The 26,822-nt window shown below is 48.2% G+C and overlaps 2 protein-coding genes across 2 annotated transcripts; both read left to right on the forward strand.

Moving 5' to 3' along the window:
- The first annotated feature begins 4,174 nt into the window (after positions 1 to 4,174).
- LOC149275231 (lysine-specific demethylase 6B-like) lies at positions 4,175 to 14,803 on the forward strand. The gene is made up of 20 exons (XM_089504850.1): positions 4,175 to 4,287; positions 4,429 to 4,527; positions 4,640 to 4,853; positions 4,990 to 5,079; positions 5,237 to 5,389; positions 5,760 to 5,897; positions 5,995 to 6,222; positions 6,397 to 8,990; positions 9,256 to 9,382; positions 9,478 to 9,583; positions 9,711 to 9,916; positions 10,205 to 10,269; positions 10,363 to 10,434; positions 10,794 to 10,942; positions 11,217 to 11,331; positions 12,821 to 13,008; positions 13,108 to 13,249; positions 13,642 to 13,768; positions 14,173 to 14,343; positions 14,780 to 14,803. Exons 1-20 carry the CDS (start codon positions 4,175 to 4,177, stop codon positions 14,801 to 14,803), a joined length of 5,121 nt encoding a protein of 1,706 aa, XP_089360976.1.
- Positions 14,804 to 22,794: 7,991 nt separating this feature from the next.
- LOC149275232 (transmembrane protein 88-like) lies at positions 22,795 to 24,215 on the forward strand. The gene is made up of 2 exons (XM_089504816.1): positions 22,795 to 23,037; positions 23,979 to 24,215. Exons 1-2 carry the CDS (start codon positions 22,795 to 22,797, stop codon positions 24,213 to 24,215), a joined length of 480 nt encoding a protein of 159 aa, XP_089360942.1.
- Positions 24,216 to 26,822: the final 2,607 nt, after the last annotated feature.

The following is a 26,822-nucleotide window of genomic DNA, read 5'->3' on the forward strand; positions in this document are numbered from 1 at the left end:
ATAATAATAATACCGCGCTACGGAACACGGTGGTGCTTTATAAAATCGTAATTTACTATTTATTGCGTGTGGATATATGCAGTTTGTGTTTATTATCGGTTCAGAAACTAGGTCTTTATGTCCTCTGACATTGGCGCCGATGAGCCGTCTCGCTCCCGCCACGGTTACATAAAGTGACAGCCTTTATTGTCTCGTCCTGCCGGTCGCGCAGATCCTCCTTAAGAAGATCTTATCCGTTCCACCTTAAGAGAACAGTGGGCTGGGTGTGGGAGGGGGGTGTGACCAGGGAATCCCAGGGTGGGCGTGTTCAGGGGGTGTGATGACATCACAGTCCCTTTAAACTTGGCTCTTAAAGAGACGGCGGAGGGGAAAGGGGGGGGTGGAGTTTTGGTAAAAGGAACAAGAGAGCGTGAGAGAGCATCTGACAGCCAGAGCGAGTAGTCAGCCCGGCGAGACAGGCTCAGCCCAGCGAGACCCGCACGGCAGCTTTAACTGTGACGCTCTAGCTGCTTCTCCGTGTCCCTCGGATATCTGCCACCTTCCCTTCACCAAGCACTGGGACGAGACTGCTCGGGCGCTTTCGTGCTGTCTCTTTGTACCGGAGGTGAGTGACTGGGGAGATGCTCGCTCTCTCTCTCTCTCTCTCTCTCTCTCTCTCTCTCTCTCTCTCTCTGTTTTTGCCCATCACGTCTGGTTATTTTTGGCTGTGTTGGCTTTTGATGCGGTGGCCACGACTGTCTCCCCGGTTATCTGTGTGTCTGTCCGGTGTTGTCTCGTTGCCCCGGCGACAGTTTTTATTCACATGCCGGCTCTCGCCCCGTCAGGCTCTCCGTGACTCCGTCTTTCCCCACTCTCGCTCTCGGTTCCGCACATGTCCTCTTTTCCTCTTTCGGTCTCTTGCTGACGTCAGGCGATTTCCTCAGCGTTTCCTAATGCCTGCCTGCTGCCCAGCGGGGCATTTCTATCCCTTCCAGCCCCGTGACCTGCCGTAAGAGGAGCGCAGTGCGCTGGGGTGGTGGGGATGCCCGGCACTGACATGTTGGGGAACCCCCTCACCGCACAGTCTCGTGGGCGACAGAAGAATGGGGGGGGATTAAGGGAAATCTTGTAATTATCAGTAAATATGAGGGTGGGGTATGTTGGATGTTTGTACTATATACATGTCACGGTGTAGTAGTGTGTGAGGGGAGGCTGGCACTGCCGCTGTCTGCGCTGTATCTGTGCTGTGTATACATGTCACGGTGTAGTAGTGTGTGAGGGGAGACTGGCACTGCCGCTGTCTGCGCTGTATCTGTGCTGTGTATACCTGTCACGGTGTAGTAGTGTGTGAGGGGGAGGCTGCCGCTGTCTGCGCTGTATCTGTGCTGTGTATACATGTCACGGTGTAGTAGTGTGTGAGGGGAGGCTGGCACTGCCGCTGTCTGTGCTGTATCTGTGCTGTGTATACATGTCACGGTGTAGTAGTGTGTGAGGGGGAGGCTGCCGCTGTCTGCGCTGTATCTGTGCTGTGTATACATGTCACGGTGTAGTAGTGTGTGAGGGGAGGCTGCCGCTGTCTGCGCTGTATCTGTGCTGTGTATACATGTCACGGTGTAGTAGTGTGTGAGGGGAGGCTGCCGCTGTCTGCGCTGTATCTGTGCTGTGTATACATGTCACGGTGTAGTAGTGTGTGAGGGGAGGCTGCCGCTGTCTGCGCTGTATCTGTGCTGTGTATACATGTCACGGTGTAGTAGTGTGTGAGGGGAGGCTGCCGCTGTCTGCGCTGTATCTGTGCTGTGTATACATGTCACGGTGTAGTAGTGTGTGAGGGGAGACTGGCACTGCCGCTGTCTGCGCTGTATCTGTGCTGTGTATACCTGTCACGGTGTAGTAGTGTGTGAGGGGGAGGCTGCCGCTGTCTGCGCTGTATCTGTGCTGTGTATACATGTCACGGTGTAGTAGTGTGTGAGGGGAGGCTGGCACTGCCGCTGTCTGCGCTGTACCTGTGCTGTACCTGTGCTGTGTATACATGTCACGGTGTAGTAGTGTGTGAGGGGAGGCTGGCACTGCCGCTGTCTGTGCTGTATCTGTGCTGTGTATACATGTCACGGTGTAGTAGTGTGTGAGGGGAGGCTGCCGCTGTCTGCGCTGTATCTGTGCTGTGTATACATGTCATGGTGTAGTAGTGTGTGAGGGGGAGGCTGCCGCTATCTGTGCTGTGTATATATGTCACGGTGTAGTAGTGTGTGAGGGGAGGCTGGCACTGCCGCTGTCTGCGCTGTATCTGTGCTGTGTGTACATGTCACGGTGTAGTAGTGTGTGAGGGGGAGGCTGCCGCTGTCTGCGCTGTATCTGTGCTGTGTATACATGTCACGGTGTAGTAGTGTGTGAGGGGAGGCTGCCGCTGTCTGCGCTGTATCTGTGCTGTGTATACATGTCACGGTGTATTAGTGTGTGAGGGGAGGCTTCCACTGCCGCTGTCTGCGCTGTATCTGTGCTGTGTATACATGTCACGGTGTAGTAGTGTATGTGATGTGTAAAGTGCGGTCTCTTATGTGGCGGAGGGGATAGTCTTGAGACTCTCTGTGGGCATTGCGGGGTTAACTCTGACACACGTGTTCCCGTGTGTAGTAGTGACACACTGGGGGTGTGTTGGGACGTGGTTTGCTGAGTAATATTTCTCTGAGTCTGGGGGGTCTGAGTCAGCGTGTGTGGGCCGTGGGAACTCGTCATTGTGGCTGGGACTGTGTGCCACCTTTGTCTGTAACATTGTGTCACCCTGTAGGGGCATAAATAGATTCAGCCCTTCCGTCCGTGTCACCCCACGGGGGGCGGGCAGACTCATTGGTCTGTGTCACCCCACGGGGGGTGTATGGGACTCACCTGGTTTGCCTTTTCTCCCAATAGCCTGACGTGTTTTTGTATTTTTAGTTTTTTGGGGTTTTTTTTGCTCTATTGTGACACCTACTGGAAACCATCAGTTTTGAAATATAATTTCAAAATAAATCCCCCCCCCCTCCCCGAGGAGATGGGTGAACGGGTGTCATGATTTCCACACAGTCATCCGTTCGTTAAGTAGTCTGCGACCGTGAGTTTTTATTGGCTTGGGAATGACTCAATCCCAACCAATGGGTAACTAGTCGCATATGTCTCGTCTCCAGAACTAACTATGTATATATAATATATATGGTTTTTTTCTGTGAATTTTGTAAAAAAAAATAAAAAAATTATTTTTTTCTTTCTTTTAATGTTTTTTTTTTTGTAAGTAATTTTTTTATTTTATTTTTATTACCCCCAGGCTCTTTGTTGTGACCCAGAACACCATGCTTCTCCCCCTGATGTTACTCTTCGAATTGTGAAACCCTCACGGATTCAAACGGTACGTCGCACCTTTTAAAACTAAAATCTTTTTTTTGTTTGTATCCCACCCTAGTCTGAGCATTAAAAAAAAAATACAGTTTAAAAAAAAAAAGGGGAAAAAAAAGTGAACGTCCATCTCTTGTGGGCAGAAAACTTTTGAGAAACTGCAGAGAATTTATACATTTTAAAAAAGCCTTTTTGCTTTAATCAGTCGCTGGTCTCGTCTTAGATTCAGGAGCAGTATTTCTATCCCATGCATGTTTAAACTCTCCCGCTGTATTACCCTCTTCTGCTGGGAGGCTGCTCCACTTACCTACCACTCTCTCAGTGAAATAAAAGGTTCTTTGGCATTTTTTTTATTATTTGCCCACATGGCAGCAACAAAAACTGGTGTGACTATACCCGCCTCACCAACCAATGAGTCCCAAAGAAAACCCCCTTCCTACTTACAGCAACCCAGGCGAGCATTTAAAGGGACAGTAACGGGTAGTTACAATTATAAACATTTAAGTAAAATTCCTTATATATAATATATTGAGCTTCTGTGGGAAAAGTGCTGAACGACTATAATTTGGTTAAAATATCTCACGTGTAGTTCTATATTATATATAAAAAAAAAAAAAAAAAAAAGTGACTTTTCAAATTTTTTTACCATATGTTTTTTTGGGGGGAAATTCACAGCTGCTTTTATTTATTATTATTATTTAATATTTTTTTTGGGGGGGGGGATAACCTTGCACTCTAATACGCGTTTTTCACCCCTCGGTTTATAGTTGCACTTTATGATATCCCGTCATTTTTCGTCCCCCCCCCCCCCCCCCCCACCGCAGTCTGGATGTATCGCTCACAGGAACAGTTTGGATCCCGATTTCCCCGTGACCCCTTCATCAGTGGAATCAACACAGCATGGAACTCTCCTCACCCCCGAGCGTGGGTCCCTGCGGGCAGGTGAGTGCGCACGGCCGGGAGTGAGGCTCATATATGCGTGTATGCATGAATGTATCGTGTATATAGGGGGCTGCTGTGGATTGTAGCTCTGTGCATTCTGCGGCATAATTTCCCTCCTCAATTTTTCCTCCTCTCTCTCAGATGCTCTTCCAACATCAGCCAATCGCAGTTGCCACCCCATTTGCCCTCTAGTCATGTGGCCAACATTGGTCATCCCAACAAGCCGTATTACCCTCTGGGGTAAGTATTGCATCTGGGAGGAAGGGAAAAACCTCTCTGACGTTTCCCGGTCATCTCCCCATCACCGTCTTACCTCCTTTCCTCTATCTCCGTCTTGCCCCCCCGCCATTAGTTCTGCCCCCGGCCCCCGGTTGGGGAAGTTGGAGCGGGTGCACTCGTGCGTGCAGGCTCTCCTCAGGGACGAGCAGCAGCCGCAGATTTGGGAGCAGCTCGGACAGATCTACGAGTCGGAGCAGGAATGGGAGGACGCCGTGCGCTGCTACCAAACGGCCGCGCGCTATCATGGCGGCTACGAGCTGAGTGCGCACATCTCCAGGCTGCAGCAGGTGAGTGGGCACTAGCGCTCTACACGGCTGGGGGGGAGCAGCTTGGTTGTTCCCATAATGGCTTAATCAATGATCATTATCTCCTCCTTACCTCTATCTTCTCGCTTCTCTCATACCTCTCCCTCTGCGTCTAAAGACTCACCTATGGAACCTGCACTCCAATCCTCATCATCGGCCCAAGTCTCTGCCGCCGCTACAACAAGTCTGGGACCTTATGCAACACGAGGTAAGCCTGGCGTGGAAGAGGTTAAACGCACAGTATCTTCACCGTCCACATACTCGGTACAGCGCAGCATGTTCATTACCATCACGTAGAATGTGCAGGTAGTACCCGTGCGGTCCTCTGTTTATCATGGATGCTTATTGTGACCGTATATCTGCAGCAGAAGAGGCATTTTGTGGGTAAGAGGGGTCCCCCACAGCTGAAGCGCCCTGTCCCCCCAACTGAATCTTCAGCCCTCCAATCTCCCCCTCACAATCCTCATGGGGGCGAGGAGCAGCCCATGAAGCGCAGAAGGAGCGGGAGTCCTGAGCAGGTGATTGTCTGACACTCCGGAGAGGGAAATGGGGCACCTGTGTATCTGATAACAGGGGTTGAAGGGGCTGCCACCGCTGAGGGTTGGTGGGTGCCGGGGATGACAAGTGAGGTTGGTGGTTCCTGGGGATGGCAGGTGAGGCTGAGCTTGGTGGCCCCTGGGCATGGAAGGGGAGGCTGAGCTTGGTGGCCCCTGGGCATGGAAGGGGAGGCTGAGCTTGGTGGACACTGTTGATGGCAGGGGAGGCCACCTTTGGTGGCCCTAAGTATTTGGATGCAGGAGTAGTAGTATCTATGATCAGTTACGTGTGGCCTGTCTGTCTTTGTCTTGAATTGGGTTGATGCCTTAATGTCTTTCCTTCCGCTTTCAGCAGCGGAGAGGATCCCACAATCTGCACTCCCCTCCGAACACAGGAGGTTCTGGGAATTTGTACCACCAGGCGCCTGCAAAGCCGAATGTTTGGAATCCTCTTACCCATGAGCCTTGGGTGGAACGAAGGGACAGGCAGGTGAGCCGAGAAGCGTCCTCCCAGAAACTTTGGAGAATGTGGTGATCGTAATTGCTAAGCTTTTCTCACAACTGTCTTCTTCTTGCTTCTTCTTCAGGATCCCCGCATGCCACCCCATATTGCATCTTATCCCCCTTACTGTCCTCCTCGTCCACCACCACTTCACCAGCAACCACGCCCTCTGAGTGACCTTACTGAGGCTCGGGGTCAAAGGTCACCAACAGAGGTCACCCCTCCAGCACCACCACCACCACTTCATGTGCCTTACGACCAGAGAAGACACCGCATTCCGCCACCGAAACCCTCTAGGACTGATCTACCCCCTGTAAGTACTTACAAACGCTTTTATCAGTTCTGAATTATGTCCTTAATGTATAATTGTAGGACTTGTCAATAGTCCCTCCATAGAACCTCTACAGATATGTATCTATGTTGTAAAATTATTTTATTTAAAAAAAAATCTAAAAACATACCCTTATATTACCTTCTTTGGTTTCAGTCCTCCGATCGCTACCAGAGCCCTGTGGAACCTGCTAGGATCTGCCCCCCTCCTCCGGAGCAGCCAGACCCCCCCAAACCGCTCTGCTTGCCTGTCCAGCCCCAGCCATCTCCTGCCCCCTGCCCTCCCCCACTGCAACAGAGCTGGCTGCCTGCCCCAGTCAAGGAGGAGGTGAAGAGGGGCGATGCTCTGGAGGAAATACTGTATGGAGAGAATCCTGGAGGGGTCAAGCGGGAAGGGTATTTCCCACCCTGCAAAACCCAAGAGGGGGGCAGCGTCTACGAGCACCTAACTCAGGGCATCACCACCAGCAATGTCAGGCCAAGATCTGAGGCCTTCCAGTCGGCCAGCCTGGATCATGTGCTCAAGAGCCTGCAAAAGATTGATGACCCTGTGTTTGCCCCCAAAAAAGAGGAGGAACTGGGAGAAGGAATCCGAAAGCAACCCCGCACCCCAGAGACGGATGACTCGAAGATACCAAGCCATGGACTCTCTAGGGCTGAAGGCAGCTATTCGGGTGGGAAGGGCTCTCCTGTGCAAGAGGACAACACCTCACTCGTCCCTTCTTCTGCCCCTCACCACAAAGATACCTCAGGGAGCATGCAGGTGTCGGGTTCTGTTTCTCCATCAGCACAGTCAGTCCCAAATCTGAGCAGCCAACCGCTGAGTCCAAGCCCGGCCTTCTCCGAGAGCAATGGAGGTTGCAGGCAGGAGAAGGAGAAGTCCGCTGGATGCGACCAACTCTTTGACTTCCCCGGAGGGCAGTTAGCTGAGCCTTTTGAGGAACCCTCAGAGTTTGCGAAGATATTGCCTGATGGGTTGGATGATATCATGAAAATGTTGGATGAGTCCATTGAGAAAGAAGAAGTTGGTGGGAGCTCCAATAGAGAGGACTTTATCTCCCCTTCCACTTGTCCCCCAACTGAGGCCAGGTCAGATCCCCACCTTGCTGGTCCAACCCAAAACAGTGTGCCAGGAACAAAAATTGCAGAAGTGAGGCCTAGCGAGTTGTTCCCCTATTATGGTCCCAAAAAAGCAATACTGGGACAGGAAGGTGGCAGTGAGACACGACCTGCGCAGAATGGTGGAAATAGTGTTCTGAAATCGCTGGCCAGCGTGCTAGAAGGACAGAAGTATTCCTACCGTGGTGGTGCTGGCCTGAAGGGAGGAGGAGGCGGCCCGGCCTACTTCGCTGGTGCTATGGTGGTCAAGCGTAGCAACCCATACACTGCGCAATCTACCTCACGCCGGGCCTGGGATGAAAAAACTGTTATTGGGGCAACCCCTACCTCAGAAATCACAGTGCAAGGGATGTTAGGCAGAAGGACAGGAGTGCGGACTGAGACGGACATTCTAGAGGACATCTCACGAGCTTGTGAAACTCTAGTAGAGGGTTCTAGAGTGTCTGGGTGCAGCCGGGTGGAGGAAGATAGGATATCCGAGAAGACAGCTAGAAGGCCCGAAGTGGTGATAGAAAGAAAACCAGAGAGACATTGGGGGGCAGGTAAACAGGAGAGTCCAGTTAAGGCAAGTACTGAATTACCTTGGGGAACAAATAAGCAAGAAGGGGCAGCTGAGAAGAATCTAGATACAGCCTGGGGGCCTGAGAAACAAACAGGACCAGTCCCAAAGAAACCAGAGGTGCAATGGGCGGCAGCAAAACCGGAATCAGTGGTAGAAAGGAAGCAGGGGACACCCTGGGTGGTAGATCGAAAGGAAGAGACTGTTGATAGGGACTTAAAGATATCATTGAAGGTAGCTGGGAAAAAGAATGTCACCGGCCATGTTGACTCAACTCAAACGACAGCTAAGGAACATGCCTCAAAGTTGCATGGGACAAGCATCACGGAAATGACAAAGTTGGATGGGGTACTTGAGAGATTGCAGGAGTTCATTGAAAGTCAGTCACCAAAAAAGACAACAGAACCACAGATACCCCAGGTGGCAATAAGTGACAATAATCCATCAGAGCTACTAAAGCGAAAGGGCGAGAAAGAGAGCATTAAATCCCCAGGCGAGGCGCCGAAGTTGGAAGCCGAAATGGAGGGTGCTAGGGTAGTAGAGTCGGAGAGACCCCATGAGAGACTGACCATCTCCTTGCCTGCTCCAACCCGCATCAAAGAGGAGGGAAAGAAGAGGGACAAGAAACACAGGAAGTCCAAGAGAGACCGTAGCAGAAGGGCAAAAGAGGGACGCTCACAAAAGGACAAAGAGAGACAGATTTTGGGTAACTTGGATCTTCAAAGCCAGTGTAGGGATGCACCAAAATCTTCTCAGAAACAAGGGACAGGGGGAGAGAGAAGGAAATCCGAGACGGGTAGAAGGGGAGGGGAGGAAGGACACCACCACCAACCCACCACCCCTGCTACCCCAGCTTCTGCTCTTTCTCCACCTTCCAATGGGAACGTAACATCTGACCTGTTGAAAATGAGACCCTTCATGGAGGGTCCGCCCAAGGAGCTGAAGATCCGGTTGATAAAGGTGGAAAGCGGGGATCGAGAGACCTTCATCGCATCCGAGGTGGAGGAGAGGAGACTACATGCCAGCGAATTGACCATTAACCACTCGGCTGCAGATATTGTCCGAGCCACCAAGTAAGTGTAGGAACGGGCTTGAGGTTGAATGGAGGGCTACACATAATAAATGTGGTTCTGTGTCTTCCCGTGTTTTATGGGAAGCTGTACAGGAGTGTCGAGGGCCACAGCCAGATGCAACCTTGGTTAGAATTTATGAGTAGATTATGGAGCAGGAGCATGGGTTCAAGATCAGCAAAGGAGCACTTGTGCCAAAATAAGTCAAACTTCTGTCTTTCTCTTGTTTTTTAAATTTGATTTCTCCCTTTCTGTCGTTTTGCCTTAGAAATTTAGTGATGAAGGGAAAGTTCAAGGAATCCTACCTCTTGCCCTCTATGTCCGTGAAACCCCCCATGGGAACCGAGTGTAACCTCCCGCGGGAGAAACTCAACCCTCCCACACCCAGTATCTATGTAAGTACCTTGTCCTCTGTGGAGCAGTGTAAGCCCTCTTCTCCCGATACTGGGTGACATAGTAACACTACTCCTTCCCTTCTCTTCCCATACAGTTGGAAAGTAAGCGCGATGCTTTCTCTCCTGTTCTTCTTCAATTCTGTACCGACCCGAAGAATCCCATCACGGTGATACGTGGATTGGCTGGTTCCTTGCGGCTGAGTGAGTTTCTTTCGGGTGTTGCAAGTTACTTGTGAGGGGTCACTGTTCCTCAGATGGGTTTTGGGGAGGAGGAACATCGCTTCCCTATCTGCCTCCTGCTTAACTTCTCCGTGTCTCTCGCCTTCAGACTTGGGTCTCTTCTCCACGAAGACCTTGGTGGATGCCAACGCGGATCACTCTGTCGAGGTTCGTACTCAAGTGCAGCAGCCGTCCGATGAGAACTGGGACCCGTCTGGAACACGGCAAGTCTGGCACTGCGAGAGCAGCCGGTCCCACACCACCATTGCCAAATATGCTCAGTACCAGGCATCTTCCTTTCAAGAGTCTCTACAGGTAGGTGGAACCACCGCGATTCCCTCCCCAAACCAGTGCCGGACACATTCCTATGGTCCCAGCCCCATAATGCCCCCCCCCCACCACCACCATGTTCAGCCCCCATAATAAATAACCCATAATGAGGGTTGTTTAGTAGATTGGCCTAAGAAAGGAGTTTTCCCTTTTTGTTACTCCAACCAGGCCCATGGAGGACATGTCGTGGGGCTATCCCTCCATCGCAGTGTCGCACTCTTTTGCTTTCATTGTCATGGCACCTGCTTAACCTTATTATTGTTCCTTCTACAGGAAGACAAGGACAGTGATGATGAACTGAATGAACCTGACCGCACCACAGAACCCCCACCCCCTAGGTAACTTGGGCACTAAGGAAGAACTGACCCAGCCCGGGGACAGTGTGTCACAAATGCTGACTTCCCTCTCTCCGCCTTTCTCTACCTCCACAGCACAAACCAGGAGCAAAAGACCCCTCAAATTATCAAGTTTGGCACCAATATCGACCTCTCTGACCCAAAAAGGTGAGATTTATTGACGAGATCACTGGCGTCATCCAATGATGCATATTTCTCTCCTGCTTCATTAGTAGTTAAAAGTAACCGGCGTTCTCCAGGGAAACATCTTCTATCTCTGTAGGTTTTTTCCATGGTGACTTCTCCTTCCTGTTTAGTAGGACTCGGCTTGGAAAGTTTATGGAGGTTGGACCTCCTTGGCCAGGGACTGGTGGAGAGATCCTGGTTATGGAGAAGCTTTCTCTCCACTCAGCTCTCTCCAGAAACCCACTAAAGAGAATCTCTTCTGTTGGATGGGTGGGCTGCGTCTGGTGGGACTGGGAAGACGTTGAGGAAGTTGATATAATAATGTGGATTTTTTGTTGTAGGTGGAAGCCTCAACTTCAGGAACTGCTGAAGCTGCCTTCCTTCATGCGCGTCACGTCCAACGGAAACATGCTAAGCCACGTAGGACACACCATCCTAGGCATGAACACGGTTCAGCTGTACATGAAAGTACCAGGAAGCCGGACCCCAGGTAATAGGCCAATAAATGTGTCGTTATAAACGGTTAGAACAGTCTTGCTGCCCTCCGCCACAACCATGTATACGTGACCCCTGGAAACGAGCACCAACCACTCTGAATTATTCAAAACACAGAAGACCAACATGGTTGTGTCTAAACGTTGGTCATTTTGATGGTCCACGTATAGCCGCGTGGCTTAGAAGAATAAGGTGCGGGTGAGACGCCATCTTTAAGCCTTTTGTCCTCGGCACCCTTCAATGGCTTTTCTTTCCTGTTTTCTCTTTAGGCCACCAAGAGAATAATAATTTCTGTTCCGTGAACATAAACATCGGCCCCGGGGACTGCGAGTGGTTCGCCGTGCATGAGAATTACTGGCAGGAGATCAGCACCTTCTGCGACAGGTCAGTCCGCGGCCGGAACTTCCCCGACCCCGGCAGAATCCCTCTTCTGGGTGCCACGTAACGATACGGAGGTCATCGCTGTGCAGAAGACCTCTTATTCTCATGGAATTTGCAGCTTGGACAAAAATCATTTGCCCCGGTTGTATGAAGGAAAATGACGAAAACTTCCTGCTGCCTCCTTTGCAGGGTCCATCTTCAGGCACCTGTGCCGTTTGCGAGGGAAAGCAGGTGGCAGGAACAGAATTTTTTATTTTTACTTACTTTTAATCTAACATGATATGTTTAAGGTTGGCTCTTTTTAAAGAAATTTTTCCAGGCTGTCGTTTGCTGTCCGATCTCCTGTAACAGCTTCCGATCACGCGATCGCGCTGTTTCAACCGCGCGATCGGGCATTCCCTTCCGGGTTGCGTTACCGCTGACGTAACCCGGAAGGTTATACGCTGCGATCTCTATGCAGGTCTGTGAGGACCTGCATAAGAGATCACAGTGTGATCGGTGCAGGGGGATCGCGGGGAGGGGAGTGAGAAACCATCTCTCTCACTCCCCCTCCCGTCCTGAAAGAGAAAAGCTGAAGAAAAAAAGTTAATTCATTTAAAAAATAATAATAAATAAATCATTAAAATAATAATATAAATAATACTAAAAAAAATTATAATGTAAGCTGTGATGTCATTGTGACATCACTGGCATGTTCAGGAGGTCCCTAAGAGGACCTATAACCATTTCTGTGTAAAAAAAAAATAAAAAAAAAATATATATAAAAAATACAAAAAAAATGTAAAAAAAATTAAAATAAAAATATAAAAAAAGATAAAAATAAAAAAATTATTAAAAAACCTTACTTCCCATTGCCCTAGAATAACATCTAGCCAGTATAACCCTCCTGCCCCCGTTCACAACCCCCAAACCCGTTAAGCCATAGGCATAAAAATTATACAAAATTGTATACCTTATAGTATGCTCCCTGATGCTGGGAAAGTCTAGAAAATCTATATAAATTAGGTATTTCTGAAATCAGGGCACCTGAATTAATAAACTTGGAGAGGATTTTCCATCACTTTACCTAATTTTGTGAGGGAAAATGTAAAACATTTAAATTTATGTATATAATATAAAAATTCTAAAAATGTCAGTTTATATTATCTATAGCTAAGGAGGGCCCTACTTGTAAAAAAAAAAAAATAATAATAATAAAAAAAATTATATATATAAAATAAAAATTCTAGAAGTGTCAATTTATATTTTCTATAGCTGAGGAGGGCCATACTTAAGACCTCTTTCCCCAAAAAAGACTGGGACTTGGTCTTCATTGACTACTTTTTTAATTTATTACCTCCTGGTGGGGAGGAGATACTTGGAGCGTTTGCAGTTAGACGTTCCGTGTTATCTCTGTATATGTGATGTAAATTGTTCTAGGTTCCGTATACAGTCTCTGCATTGTGAGGCTACTGGATTCACTCTCTTCCTACCCTACCTCCTCCTCCTGCAGGCACAACGTGGACTATCTGACCGGTTCTTGGTGGCCAGTCTTAGAGGATCTGTACAAGGCGGATATCCCCGTGTATAGATTTGTACAGCGGCCGGGAGATCTGGTGTGGATCAACGCGGGGACCGTTCACTGGGTGCAGGCCATCGGTTGGTGCAACAACATCGCCTGGAACGTGGGGCCGTTGACACGTGAGTTGATGTCTAGGAAGTGGTTTCCACCACGGTGGAGGACATCATGGCTGGAGCTTGACTCCCTGTACTAACGGTAAATCTCACGCTCCCCCTCAGCTTATCAGTACCAGCTGGCCCTGGAACGCTTTGAGTGGAACGAGGTCAAGAACGTGAAATCCATTGTTCCGATGATCCACGTGTCGTGGAACGTGGCGAAGACTGTGAAGATTAGTGACCCCGACCTCTACCGCATGATAAAGTGAGTGTGTGGCCTTTTGACAAATACAGCTTTCCCCCCTTCTAGTTTCTGGGGAAGGAGACTCGCAGTTTAGTAAATCTACCACTTCCGGGGTTTGCCACGTAAGTTTTCGGTGTGACTGCTCAACTGGGCCTTTCCCAAATCCTACGGTTCTGTACACATATGATATCCAGATGGGGAGCAGCCATCTGTACTTCCTGTTCTCAGGATCTGCGTGATTATTCCTCCCCGGTTATTAAGAAGCTGATTTTGATTGGTTCAGGCAGCCTTTGTGGGAGGAGGAGCAGAAGGAGAAGGGAGTGATGGTGCAGGACAGGAAAATGATTATGTAATGCTGGCCCTGCCACGGGCTGCCACCGGTCTCACGTTCCCTGTACCGCGTTGTTTGGCAGGCACTGCTTAATGCAATCGATCAAGCGCTGTCAGATACAGCGGGACAGCCTGATCCGCAGCGGCAGGAAGATCGCGTACCAGAGCCGAGTGAAGGATGAACCTGCGTATTACTGCAACGAGTGTGATGTGAGTGCATTCTCTTCCCCCCACATTTAATGTGCGTTTAAAGGGGCGCAGAAAGCCATCTCCTGGCGCCTCTGGGGGTCTGCGGTACGACTGGAGCCCTGCCTTTCCATGGTCTCTTTCCATGGTGGTCGCTTGCTGAGCACCAACCGCTTAACCATGTATATACGGGCAATCACCTTACACATGAACACGCTCATACGTGTGAAAGTGATGCGCCAACACGCAATCACACAGGGAAGCAGCCATAGTCGTGACGGATCTCCCCATTAAGACCATTGGTTGGGGTTTAATGCCCCTTTAAATACATCACGACCCCTCCTGCCTTTGGCATTTTTTTTTATTTTTTTTTAATTCCGCGCCGTCCCGTCTCCCCCCATAACGCTCTGCCCCCCCGCCTCCCGCAGGTGGAAGTATTCAACATCCTGTTCGTGACGAGTGAGAGCGGCGGGAAGAACACGTACCTCGTCCACTGCGAGGGCTGCGCGCGCTCCGCCAGCAGCAACATGAGTAACGTGGTGATTCTGGAGCAGTACAAGATGGAGGAGCTCATGCACATGTATGACGGCTTCAACCTGGTGAGTGAGCAGCGCAGGGGGCGCCCCAGGCAGCCTGAGAATAGTTAAATAATTTGGGCTACTCACGGCCTCTATCATTAGTGGCTCTCGGCCTTCTCTTCCTTATTGGCTCATCTTGATTTTTTATTTTTATTTTATTCTTTTCTATATATGTATATATTTATCTTTTTATTTTTATTAATCTTATTTAATTTTATTATTTATTATCTTATAATGGTTCTGTACTTGGAATTTTGATGAAAAGATTTGCGGTCTGAATTCCCTGTGGTTACCCCTCATCGGGTTTAATTTTAGCACGCTGAGTATGCAGGTTTTTTTATGCCCCGTTTGATATTTTATATTTTAAAATTATTTTTAGGTCCCCAATTCACGTTTTATAGACTTAGATTAATCGTAAGTTTTTATTTTTATTTTAAAATGTTTATTTTTCTTTTAGGCACCACCCCCAAGCACACGGTGAGGCTCCGCCCTCTCCTGCTGCCCCTACAGCAGCCTCTCCTCTTTCTTCATCTGCCACCGAGCCAGCCAATCAAATCTCCCCCCCCCCCCCTCCTTTACCCCAGAGCGGGGGAAGTGGGGGGGAAATGGTGCTATCCAACCAGCAAGTCACAGACGAGAGCCACGGAATGGGGGAGGATGGAGGGGAGCCAATCATAGATCGGCAGCTTTTGTCTCTCTCCAGCCAATCGCAGGCCTTGTTTACACAGATCCCGTCCCAATGCGGGAACAGCCAATCAGGATGCAAGATTCTACTTGTCCACATTGCTAATTTTATTTTATTTTTTTGTAATTTTATCAGGAATATTTATTCTGAAATCTTGAATTTGTGACTTTGGGGAGGGGGGATTTTATTTGGTGGGGTGGGGATTGTATATGAATTTTTTTAAATATTTTTGTGAATGGGTTTTTTTGTCTTTTTTTTTCTTCATTTTGTTGTCGTCTTTGCAAGTTGAGGGTACTGAGTTTATTTTAAAAAAATGTTAAATTAAGTTTTTAGAGTGGTGCTCGGCTTTTATTGATGGGGGGGGGGACCGGCCCACAATGGCCCACGTTGAGTGTTATTGTGAAAGGGGAGGGTAGGAGGCATATGAGGGGCTTCTCCGTGTGTGCGTTGGGGGCCTGGCTGAGATGCTGGAGGATAGAGACATCGACTTAATGAACGGAGAGAAATTGTTGATGACCGCGCTCACTGGCGGGGCAATGCCGTGTGTAAAGTGGCGGGTCACGGTGGGGCGCGCGGGCGCATTGAGCGGAGTCATTGCTTGGCTCTCTGCGATGGGGCGCCATTAACAAAGTTTTTGTGGGGGGGGTCTTCATAGGTTATCCTCTATTTCGCTGGCATAGTCATCTTGCCCCCCCCATGGGCCGAATGGGGGGTCCCGGTGGGATTCTTTCTTCTCCTTTTATAGAAACAAGACCCCCCCCCCTCCCCCAATGACTGTGCGTGAATGAACCTCTCCCCGAGTTCTGTCCATTGAGAGAGGGATACGGGTTTTTATATATATAACAGAAAAAATATCTATTCAGCGCAGACTTTCTCTCTTTTCATCGTTTCCTTGGATTTTCACCCCATTTCCTGGTCTCTGTAATATAGAAGTTTATTAAAAAAAAATAAAAATGAATATATATAAATATAAATATATATATATATATATATACAGAAATATATATAGATTTGGTTTATCTTCCCCTGTCTGCTGGTCGTCGTCGTCGCTTGTCGTGTGTCTCTGTGTTGCCGTCTGAACCCCTCTTGGGTTTCGTCTTTGTCCATGTTTGTTTCCTCTCGCCGTCTTCTTTAACGTTTCAAGCTATCCCTAACTCCCATCACTCCCTTCTCTCTCTGCCCCCCAACCCCACCGTCCTCTCTAACCTTTCCATTTCAGCGTTCGTTCTTCCTTTTTTAAAGGCGCTGTTCCACCTACACAGAGCAGATCCGCCATTTTATTCTTCTCCTTTCCCGTAAAGAGCGTTTTGAGAAATTTTTTTTTTACGCTTGTATGGCAACAGCCAGTCAGCACTCGCTATTGTGTCACATGGTAATTAAACTTTCCCTGAAAAAAAAAACCTAAACAAGGCAAGATTTTTTCCATGAAAATTCTTTTGGTAGGAGACGGGCATTCAGCAGTATCCAGAATAGGAGGGACAGCACCCTTAATGTAGCAAGTTGCTTCATTCTATCGCTACGTGCCCCTGCTCCATTTCATTCGTGCCCCTGCTCCATTTCATTCGTGCCCCTGCTCCATTTCATTCGTGCCCCTGCTCCATTTCATTCGTGCCCCTGCTCCATTTCATTCGTGCCCCTGCTCCATTTCATTCGTGCCCCTGCTCCATTTCATTCTTGCCCCTGCTCCATTTCATTCTTGCCCCTGCTTTTCAACGTCCCGCCGCCTTCATATACTTTTCTTAACCCCTTCACGACAAAGTATGGGCTCATAATGCATTGTCATTAATGGGTTTAATGACAACCCGTTGTCCTTAAGGGGTTAATGTTCATTAAAAAGAAAAAAAGGCAAAAAGACCCACCCATCAGAGGCAATTCACTCACCCACGGCCTCCATCTACACATCATTCTAGATGCATTTGAATCCATATAAGAGCTGAAAAATTCACGTATAAATATATATATATATATATAAAAAGAAACTAGTTTTTTAGATTTATCATAATTACACCCGACGTGTAAACAGTATTATATTCCAAAGAATATAGCTTATTGTCTTTTAAAGGTGCTGTTCCACTTAGACAAAGCCTCGATGTGCACTCGCTAGGATGTTAAGCAAATTGATCCTTAGCAGATTTGGCGTTTTATTCTTTCCTCTGAGATTTTTAAAGCTTGTGCAGCATCAACCTATCAGCACCTGCTTTTGTTTCATGTGACAATTAAGTCTTCCCGGTGATATAACGAAAACTTTTTAAATGGCAGGAAACCCGGACAGTTTGTAGATGTAAAACACGCCCGGCTGTCTGACTTCCGCTCCACACCGACACGTATACAGTATTCACATCCCTATACCAATAGCGCCCTGCGGTATATGCCTCGCTCGTGTACGCTCCCCATCGTTTCACGCTTTGCATGCCACAGAATCTGCGTATCTCATAACTTCTTTGACCACTACATCAAGGGCGTCCCACCCGGCATTCAGGGGGCCACCGACAAACCCCGGGTTTACAGGATAGCACTTAGCACACTACTCTGCAGTGAGTCGGAATTAATTGCCCCCCCCCAGAGAAATCCCTGGGTTTTCGGCCCCTGGTGGCTGTGTTGGACACCCTTCACCATGTGCTTGTGTGTGAGTGATCGGTTCCTCTGGATCCACTGTTTTGAGCTCTCAATCTGTTCTACATACACATAGTCTAAAAAAAAAAACCTCTTTACGAGACCTCATAAGGGGGGAAAATCCATTAAGCTGAAATTACCTTGAATTTTTTTTTTTTCTCTAATGCATTATTTATTATGTTCTGCGGGTTTGTTTTTGTTCTTTAGAATTTAAGATGTTTGGGGCATTTTTTTTTTTTGTAAAAAAAAAAAAAAACAAAAAAAATATTCTGTGTATACATTTTTTTTGTTTTTTTTCTGTGTGTTTTTCGGTAGGGTAAATATTTCCCTTCTTTTTTAATGGTGCTACGTTTCCTACAATTTTTGTAAATTGTTTTAAACTGGTGGAAGGGTAGATGACTTTAACACAAGGGGGGGTTGCATTATGTTCTTGTTTTTGTATTTTGCCCTGAGTGATGGGGTAATGCTGGGGGGGCATCAAGAGAAAAAAAAAAAAAGGGGGGGGGTAACTGCAGGGATGAAGTCTGTTGGGGGTTGTGTTTAGGGGGCAGCCATCTTGCAGGCAGCTGGAGGGGACTGGGTTGAGGATGTGATGATCTACAGGCTGTGGAACCGAGAGGACTTCATGGAGATGCCAACCACTGCTAGGAGCCGGGTGAAGGCAGTGTCACCGTGCTGGGTCTCCGGTGCTAAGGTCCCCTTTTTTGGGGGGGTTACACGTCTGGGGCACATCGCCAGTCTCCATAATAGCTCACCTGGTGCTAAAAACCAGTCGCTTTGTTGGTTCAGTGCTAGTTTGGGTGGGTTTTTGTTTTGAAACCTGGACAGATGTCCTCCTCTAACCCATGGGGGGGGTACTTCTGCGCATGGAACTTCTAAGACTATGCACGCCCCTGGTTTTCATCCAACGTAAAGAGAAATTAAGACTGAACTGAACATTCATTGGAACTTCAGATGATGAGGAGACTGTAGACCTCTTGCTGAGTTGAGTGGGCAGCCTCAGATGTTGGGTTAGAGCCACTCGGTGAACGGATCTGGTGGAAATGCTACGTCGTCCTGTGCTGGGTCAACTTGCCTGGCAGAGGTGGTCTAATTCATCGAAGAGAGCGTTGTGGGACTCGTTCGGTGAATTAAGAGCGTCGGCACTAGCCAGACCCAAACCCCCTCTTCTCAAGTCTTCAAAACTTCTCCATCGAGACACAAGATGCTTATCCCCCCCCCCCCCCTCCGTTAAGCGGACAGAGAAGACTTCACTCCCCGGGATTTTAATATAATTTTATTTTTTTTTTATTTATTTTTTTAGACTGTACGTACCCTCTTTCCTCACCCCATCACACAAACGCAAAACTTCTTATTTTTAACTGAGCCAGCGACTTTTTTGTGAATTTGTGATATTAATAAATCTGAAAAAAAAATAAAGATTTTGATAAAAAAAAAAAAAAACTTTTCTTTTTCTTCTTCAAAGGGGATAGTAGGTAAAGATAATCTGGTTGCAGCTTTAGATTTTCCATATGTTTGTCTATTTTATATCCTTTTTTAATTTTTTTTTATTTTTTTTCTTCAAAATTCACAATTTCTTAAACTGAATTTAAATTCACAGGTTCAGAAATGTTGGCCACAGAGAATAACTATATAAAGAGGGGGAACGGGAAAGTGACCAATGATTTCAGATTCTTAAACAAGGGCATGTTTACAAAGCTTATGATGATAGACACTGGTTCCAAAACCGGCCCTCGGCCTCCTTAATAGTGACGGCTTTCAGGATCTCCTCGCAGAGTCCCAGCCTGCTTGCGAATTTGATGGAGACCCGAAGTGGCCGATTTAACTGCTTTAGCTGCGGTGAGACAGCTACTCTGCACAATGTCAGGAAGCATCATGCCAAGCACATAGTATTATCATACATCACAAGTGATCATTGATGGTGATGGAGGTGTCCATCGGAGTAAGCAGGAGCGTTTTTAAGGAAAACGGCTCTGTTATTGGCTATTTTTCAATTACACAGAACATGTAATGTGAGGAAGACCATTTATCAAAAAAAAGGGTGACCTCAACCACACATTGCATCACATGGGGCAGAAATGATGGAAAAGCTGCCCTGCAAGATAGATTTTCTGCAGCTGGTTAAAGGGGAGATCTGGCCACAGTGACATAGGAAGCAGAAAAAAAAACCCCAATGGGAGCATAAAAAGACTCCCTGCAAGGTGTAAATGCTGCATGAATTAATTGTTACTCTTGACCCTAGTGGCTAAATGTGGAACTGCAAGTGAAACACAAAAAGTTGATTAAGGCTCAAATTCTTCAATTATTGTTATTTATTTCTGTGGCACCAACAATGTATTCAGGGCTTCTTACAGTCCCTACATGCAAAGGTTCTGACAAACCCAGAAGTGACGGACTAAGACGACCCGATACATGATTAGGGGAAGAGGGCACGGCTCCCAAATGTATGATCTGGAGAGGCGAAAGAGGAACGATTACACCCATGATGCTCCATTTACGCACATTTGCTGTATTATAGATTTTTCCCTTTTTTTTTTTTTTTTTTTTTTTTTTTTTACTCCAACGCTACGCCAACGTAATCTTGTAATTCTAAAAATATACCAATTAGACAAACCGATAAAAACATTAATAACCATCTTCTATGTGGATTCATAGACGCAGTGCTGGCACGAGCCGCATTTAACTCATCAGAGTGAACCCCGCAAAACCCACTTCCAAGAAAATGATGATCTGTAATTAAAAGAAATTAAAAGATACAGACTTAAGAAAGTCACTTAATGATTATAGTGACCTCTTGTGGTTGTTGTGTATTATGCAGGCGATATTCCATGAGTACTAGTGCCATCTTGTGGCCACTATGTATATTGTCATAAATATTGCTAAAGTGTACTGTTAATAAATGTCCATCCCTTTATCTTGGTTCAAGGGTTAATTGCCTAATTTTGTGAAACACTGTTTACTCACACACCACTGGCTTATTATACCGTGGTCAGCGATACGGGAATCAGGCCAAGATCGGGTATCACAGGTTATCGGTATGGGTACATTAAAGAGCACATGCTGGGTATTCAGAGCTCTAGATTTCCAACGGGAACTCAATTAACCAAATAATCTGAAAAGATGCTCAGGGCAAAAGAGGCATCTGCAATCTTCCGGGGCACAGCCATAGCCCCCCTCCCCATCTCAAGGAAATGGTTGACCCCAGGTATATGGGGATGACTAGAGGCAGAGAAAGTACTGGGAAAACTGAGGACAATAGATTCTATCCCCTCCCCCGCACCTGAATTGGTTTGTTCCTGGGACACTTCCTGTCTGGAGTGTGAGCATGGAGTGCTTCCTGCGATGGAGTGTCTGCCTGTTTTGTGTGTTCAAATGAAGGTGGCTGAGCGAAGGCAATATTAGTTATTTCTGAACAAAATAGTATGACAGGCGGGCGGCGGGATAATGTCCAAGGACCTTTTTTTTGTAAATAAATGAAAAACTATTTAAATGCCTTGAAAAATAAAATTTGTAGAAAATATTTCTATTTAGAATGATGAATACAGTGAAAATATAAATATAATATATGATGGTGCTTATATAAATTAAACCAATAATAATACTAATAAATAATAATAATAGTAATAATAATAATAATCATTTCAATTCCTGTACAGAAAGGTGAAAACGTACAGGACAGTCCAATTCACAAACGGAATAGCAGTTTGTATTTTCAGACTCAGGACATTAACGCTCCAATAACCACAATTCAGATAAGGGTCCTGGGTGGTCCTAATAACCCATTTGCTGCAAAGCATCCTGGAACCTGCACTGATTAAGAAGCCCTCAGGTGGGGGTGGGGTGGGGGTACATATAGGGGATTCAGCCATTTGCAGAGGGGAAGCTTCATACATCTAAAGCCCCCCCCCCACGCATTAAATGCATATAATGGCTGGTTCGGCCCTTTAAACCCCTGCTTTGTTTTAGGCTACCATCTCGCTGCATCCAGTACATGCGCAAAATGAGGAGATATATTTGCCCCAAACAGGCTGCCTGTGCCATCTTTGCTCCAGCTTGTTAATGCCCCCAAACAGCTTATCTGTGCCATACATTGTCTCTTGCCCCCCCAACATACACTATGACACACATTCTAACACATCCGCTTACTCATACAACACACACACACACGTACATTCTGATTGTAATACACACACAGATTGGAAGGATCAGCAACTTCACAATAGGGAGAGATGTATTAATGGGGAGGAATAATCATGCAGATCCTCCGAATAGCAAGTCATGATGGCTGTTACTCACCATAATGGGGGATATATATATATATATATAATTACTTATTTACAACATCATTACCTGGGGCTTTAGTGGATAGAGTGTAACGGTCCTTGTTTATCGCGCTCCTCGGCCCTCCACATAAGTGATTTACGAACTGTTATGATCCATACCTTATCAGGGTGTTTACTGAACCCGAATGATGCTGCCGGGCCGGCAGGGATGTTTCCGGATTATGATTACTTGATAGAATTTGCTGTCAGATCCCCCCGCTCCCCCCCCAATGTATTACCCTCTACCACTTCTGCTGGGAAGCTGTTCCACTTATCTACCACAGCCTCAAAACGAATGCCAGCCTATTAAAAAGTTTTTTATATGACACTCGAGTCACTGGGTCATCCCTGGCTATGGTCATCGCAAACTGCAAATTCTCCTAGCCCACAGAGCTTGCATTCTGTAAAATGTATTGATGAACTAGGGCTAGGCTGTAGTATAATGAAGGCTTGTGAGCAGTTGACCCGTTATAACTATTCTGTAGGATTGTATTTAATTAGTGCAGGTTCCGGGACCCCTATGAGGACCACCCAGGATGCTGATTTATCTGCTGGAGAGAACTGTGATGGATGATGCAGTGATGACTCGCCCCCAGAGCTTACACTCTCAATGCATATAAGATAGAAGGGGGATGTATATTGGGGGTTGGGGAACCTATACATTCCAGCGAGGGTGGACTGTTAGGGGGAGTGAGGCATCCCTGCATTCCTAGATAAGAGGAGGGGGAGGAGAGGGCACAGGCGTATTAGGAAAGGAGAGGTACTGAGGACCAGATGAGAAGAGGAAAGGACCAGGAGGACAGGAGAGACCAAAACACCCCGTTGGCCTAGAAGAAGCCCCCTTTTCAGTACATGTCTCGCTCCGACGTGAATCAGGCGGCGGTGGGCGACAATGCCCCTGCCCCGCCACCCCCATATACCCCTCTCCCTCCCACCCCCAGGGAGCCCCTGGATTGCTGGGCCTGCGCGGTTCTGATCACAGCTCACAACCTGCTGGTGGGAGCCGCTAACCTGCTGATATTCCTGATCCTGTGCGGAGGAGCCCTCGCCCCCTCGGCTGCCATGCTGCTCTACGGGTTCCTGTGCCACCCCCAGGTGAGTGGAAGCCCCCCGTGACCTCTAAAACAAATGTCGATTTGCAGTGGGGCAAAGTGGGAATCTGCAGTTTCAGCTCATTGCCTTCTCTCTGCAGGGCAGACCCCGTGCAGCTTCTCCCGCAGAAAGAGTCGGGCCGACCCTGTATAACGTATTGTTAATGCTGGGAGAGAATGAGCAGTTTCTCATCATTTAACTATACATTATACAGGGCCGGCTCTGTCACTAGTAAACTAAATGTGTAGCGTCCATAAAAGGCTCCACTTATTGGAGTAAACGCTCGCTAGACAGTCCGAGTAGAAGACATCTCCGCTGTCCGTGCTCTACTCAGGAACCCGGGCTCCATAACAACCCAGCCAGGGATGCAAGTCATACAGGGGTGGTAGATAAGTGGAACAGCCTGACAGCAGAGGTAATACAGTGTAAACATGCATGCGATTGATAAAGGTTTAAGTCTTTACTGCAGGAGAAACGGGCGACTAGACGGGGGGGAGCGGGGCTGATCAGCGAGTTTCAGTTTATATACATTTTAGAATCCATTGCATGTTCACAACAACTCCCAAAATGCTCAGCCAACCGTGCCTCATAATACAAACTGCAACTCCAGCTTTCGTCTTATGGCACATGCCCCTTAAATAGAATATTTAGTGGAACCCGCACCTCTCCTCCTCCCTCCCTGTCGCATTCCTGCCCAGTATGGCGATTTAACTATACATTATACAGGGCCAGCCAAGCTCTCCCTGCAGTAGAAACTCTCTGGGGTTGGACCTTTATAATGAAGTCAGAGATTAAACTGAAACTCTCCCTTTAGTGAATAAAGCCCTCTGCATATGCAGACACTATTAAGAATGGTGAGTGGCCCAGATATACTGGTCCTAGAAGTGACCCCCCGCCGTCGGATGCCATATGCACTAACACCATTTTCCTTGACATCCTTCCAGTTCCGGCGACCCAAAGAGACGCTGTGCTCCCCGCTCCTCACCCCGGTGGCCTGCACAGCTCTGCTGGTCTTCGGCGTCATCCTTCTGCTGCCCTTCCTGATCCTGGGCTTGGCGGCGTACGCCCGGCTGGCTCACGCGCTGAAGCTGGGGTCCTGCTTCCTGCCTTACAGCCGCGCCGTCTATCAGGGCCGCCGAGGAGCCAAGGAACGCCAACAGGAGAGCAAGTCCTGGGTGTGAGGGAGGCCTTGGCCACCAGGAGGCCATTGTACTGCGGTGGACGCCAACCCATGGACATCCCCACCGCCGCAGTGTGCGACGTCCTTAACCCCGAAGCCTCTCAAGTGTCCAAGGAGACACGACGCTGGCTGTGGATTCTCGACATCGGCTGCGAGGCACCACTTCTTGTGTCTGGTGACCCGTTACTGGTTGTGTTAATGTGTAATATGTGACGTCACAAACGGTTCATGGCTTTGCTAGCCTACAAACCAATAACAATCGTTATGGTGAAGCCCAGAGTGATGTCACAGTATAACACGGCGTTCTGTGCTGCATGAGCTCATAGCCTACCTTTAAAACCAGACTCACCCGATCTATATGCGCTTTATTTTTATATGAAATACAGTTCATTATACCAAATTTGCCTTTTTTCCTTATTGTTATGTATACATGTCACGGTGTAGTGGTGTGTGAGGGGAGGCTGCCGCTGTCTGCGCTGTATCTGTGCTGTGTATACATGTCACGGTGTAGTAGTGTGTGAGGGGGAGGCTGGCACTGCCGCTGTCTGCGCTGTATCTGTGCTGTGTATACATGTCACGGTGTAGTAGTGTGTGAGGTGAGGCTGGCACTGCCGCTGTCTACGCTGTATCTGTGCTGTGTATACATGTCACGGTGTAGTAGTGCGTGAGGGGAGGCTGCCGCTGTCTGCACTCTATCTGTGCTGTGTATACATGTCACGGTGTAGTAGTGTGTGAGGGGAGGCTGCCGCTGTCTGCGCTGTGTATACATGTCACGGTGTAGTAGTGTGTGAGGGGAAGCTGGCACTGCCGCTGTCTGCACTGTATCTGTGCTGTGTATACATGTCACGGTGTAGTAGTGTGTGAGGGGAGGCTGCCGCTGTCTGCGCTGTATCTGTGCTGTGTATACATGTCACGGTGTAGTAGTGTGTGAGGGGAGGCTGGCGCTGTCTCTGTGCTGTGTATACATGTCACGGTGTAGTAGTGCGTGAGGGGAGGCTGGCACTGCCGCTGTCTGCGCTGTACCTGTGCTGTGTATACATGTCACGGTGTACTAGTGTGTGAGGGGAGGCTGCCGCTGTCTGCGCTGTATCTGTGCTGTGTATACATGTCACGGTGTAGTAGTGTGTGAGGGGAGGCTGGCACTGCCGCTGTATCTGTGCTGTGTATACATGTCACGGTGTAGTAGTGTGTGAGGAGAGGCTGGCACTGCCGCTGTCTGCGCTGTATCTGTGCTGTGTATACATGTCACGGTGTAGTAGTGTGTGAGGGGAGGCTGCCGCTGTCTGCGCTGTATCTGTGCTGTGTATACATGGTCACGGTGTAGTAGTGTGTGAGGCTGTTACATGTCACGGTGTAGTAGTGTGTGAGGGGGAGGATGTTGCATGTCACGGTGTAGCAGTGGGTGAGGCTGTTACATGTCACGGTGTAGGAGTGGGTGAGGCAGTTACATGTCACGGAGTAGGAGTGGGTGAGGGGGAGGCTGTTATATGTCAGGGTGTAGTAGTGTGTGAGGGGAGGCCGTTACATGTCAGGGTGTAGTAGTGTGTGAGGGGGAGGCTGTTACATGTCATGGTGTAGCAGTGGGTGAAGCAGTTACATGTCACGGTGTAGCAGTGAGTGTGGGGAGGCTGTTACATGTCAGGGTGTAGCAGTGTGTGTGGGGGGGCTGTTATATGTCACGGTGTAGTAGTGGGTGAGGAGAGGTTGTTACATGTCACGGTGTAGCAGTGGGTGAGGTTGTTATATGTCACGGTGTAGTAGTGGGTGAGGAGAGGTTGTTACATGTCACGGTGTAGCAGTGGGTGAGGTTGTTATATGTCACGGTGTAGCAGTGGGTGAGGCTGTTACATGTCACGGTGTAGCAGTGGGTGAGGGGGAGGCTGTTATATGTCAGGGTGTAGCAGTGTGTGTGTGTGGGGGGCTGTTATATGTCATGGTGTAGTAGTGTGTGAGGGGAGGCTGTTACATGTCAGGGTGTAGTAGTGTGTGAGGGGGAGGCTGTTACATGTCACGGTGTAGTAGTGTATGAGGGGAGGCTGTTACATGTCAGGGTGTAGCAGTGTGTGTGGGGGGGCTGTTATATGTCACGGTGTAGTAGTGGGTGAGGAGAGGTTGTTACATGTCACGGTGTAGCAGTGGGTGAGGTTGTTATATGTCACGGTGTAGCAGTGGGTGAGGAGAGGTTGTTACATGTCACGGTGTAGCAGTGGGTGAGGCTGTTATATGTCACGGTGTAGTAGTGTGTGAGGGGAGGCCGTTACATGTCAGGGTGTAGTAGTGTGTGAGGGGGAGGCTGTTACATGTCATGGTGTAGCAGTGGGTGAAGCAGTTACATGTCACGGTGTAGCAGTGAGTGTGGGGAGGCTGTTACATGTCAGGGTGTAGCAGTGTGTGTGGGGGGGCTGTTATATGTCACGGTGTAGTAGTGGGTGAGGAGAGGTTGTTACATGTCACGGTGTAGCAGTGGGTGAGGTTGTTATATGTCACGGTGTAGCAGTGGGTGAGGCTGTTACATGTCACGGTGTAGCAGTGGGTGAGGGGGAGGCTGTTATATGTCAGGGTGTAGCAGTGTGTGTGTGTGGGGGGGGCTGTTATATGTCATGGTGTA

This window comes from Sceloporus occidentalis, unplaced genomic scaffold (genome assembly GCF_023333645.1).
Source record: "Sceloporus occidentalis isolate IW3139 unplaced genomic scaffold, rSceOcc1.0.p SCAF_292, whole genome shotgun sequence".
NCBI lineage: Eukaryota > Metazoa > Chordata > Lepidosauria > Squamata > Phrynosomatidae > Sceloporus > Sceloporus occidentalis.

Excerpts from the sequence above, each read along its gene's own strand:
- LOC149275231 (XM_089504850.1), top strand. The coding sequence starts at position 4,175 with ATGTATCGCTCACAGGAACAGTTTGGATCCCGATTTCCCCGTGACCCC. Across the intron at positions 6,223-6,396 it reads CTAGGACTGATCTACCCCCT|TCCTCCGATCGCTACCAGAG; the intron begins GTAAGTACTTAC and ends CTTTGGTTTCAG. Across the intron at positions 9,383-9,477 it reads CTCCCACACCCAGTATCTAT|TTGGAAAGTAAGCGCGATGC; the intron begins GTAAGTACCTTG and ends CTTCCCATACAG.
- LOC149275232 (XM_089504816.1), top strand. The coding sequence starts at position 22,795 with ATGTCTCGCTCCGACGTGAATCAGGCGGCGGTGGGCGACAATGCCCCT. Across the intron at positions 23,038-23,978 it reads GGTTCCTGTGCCACCCCCAG|TTCCGGCGACCCAAAGAGAC; the intron begins GTGAGTGGAAGC and ends ACATCCTTCCAG.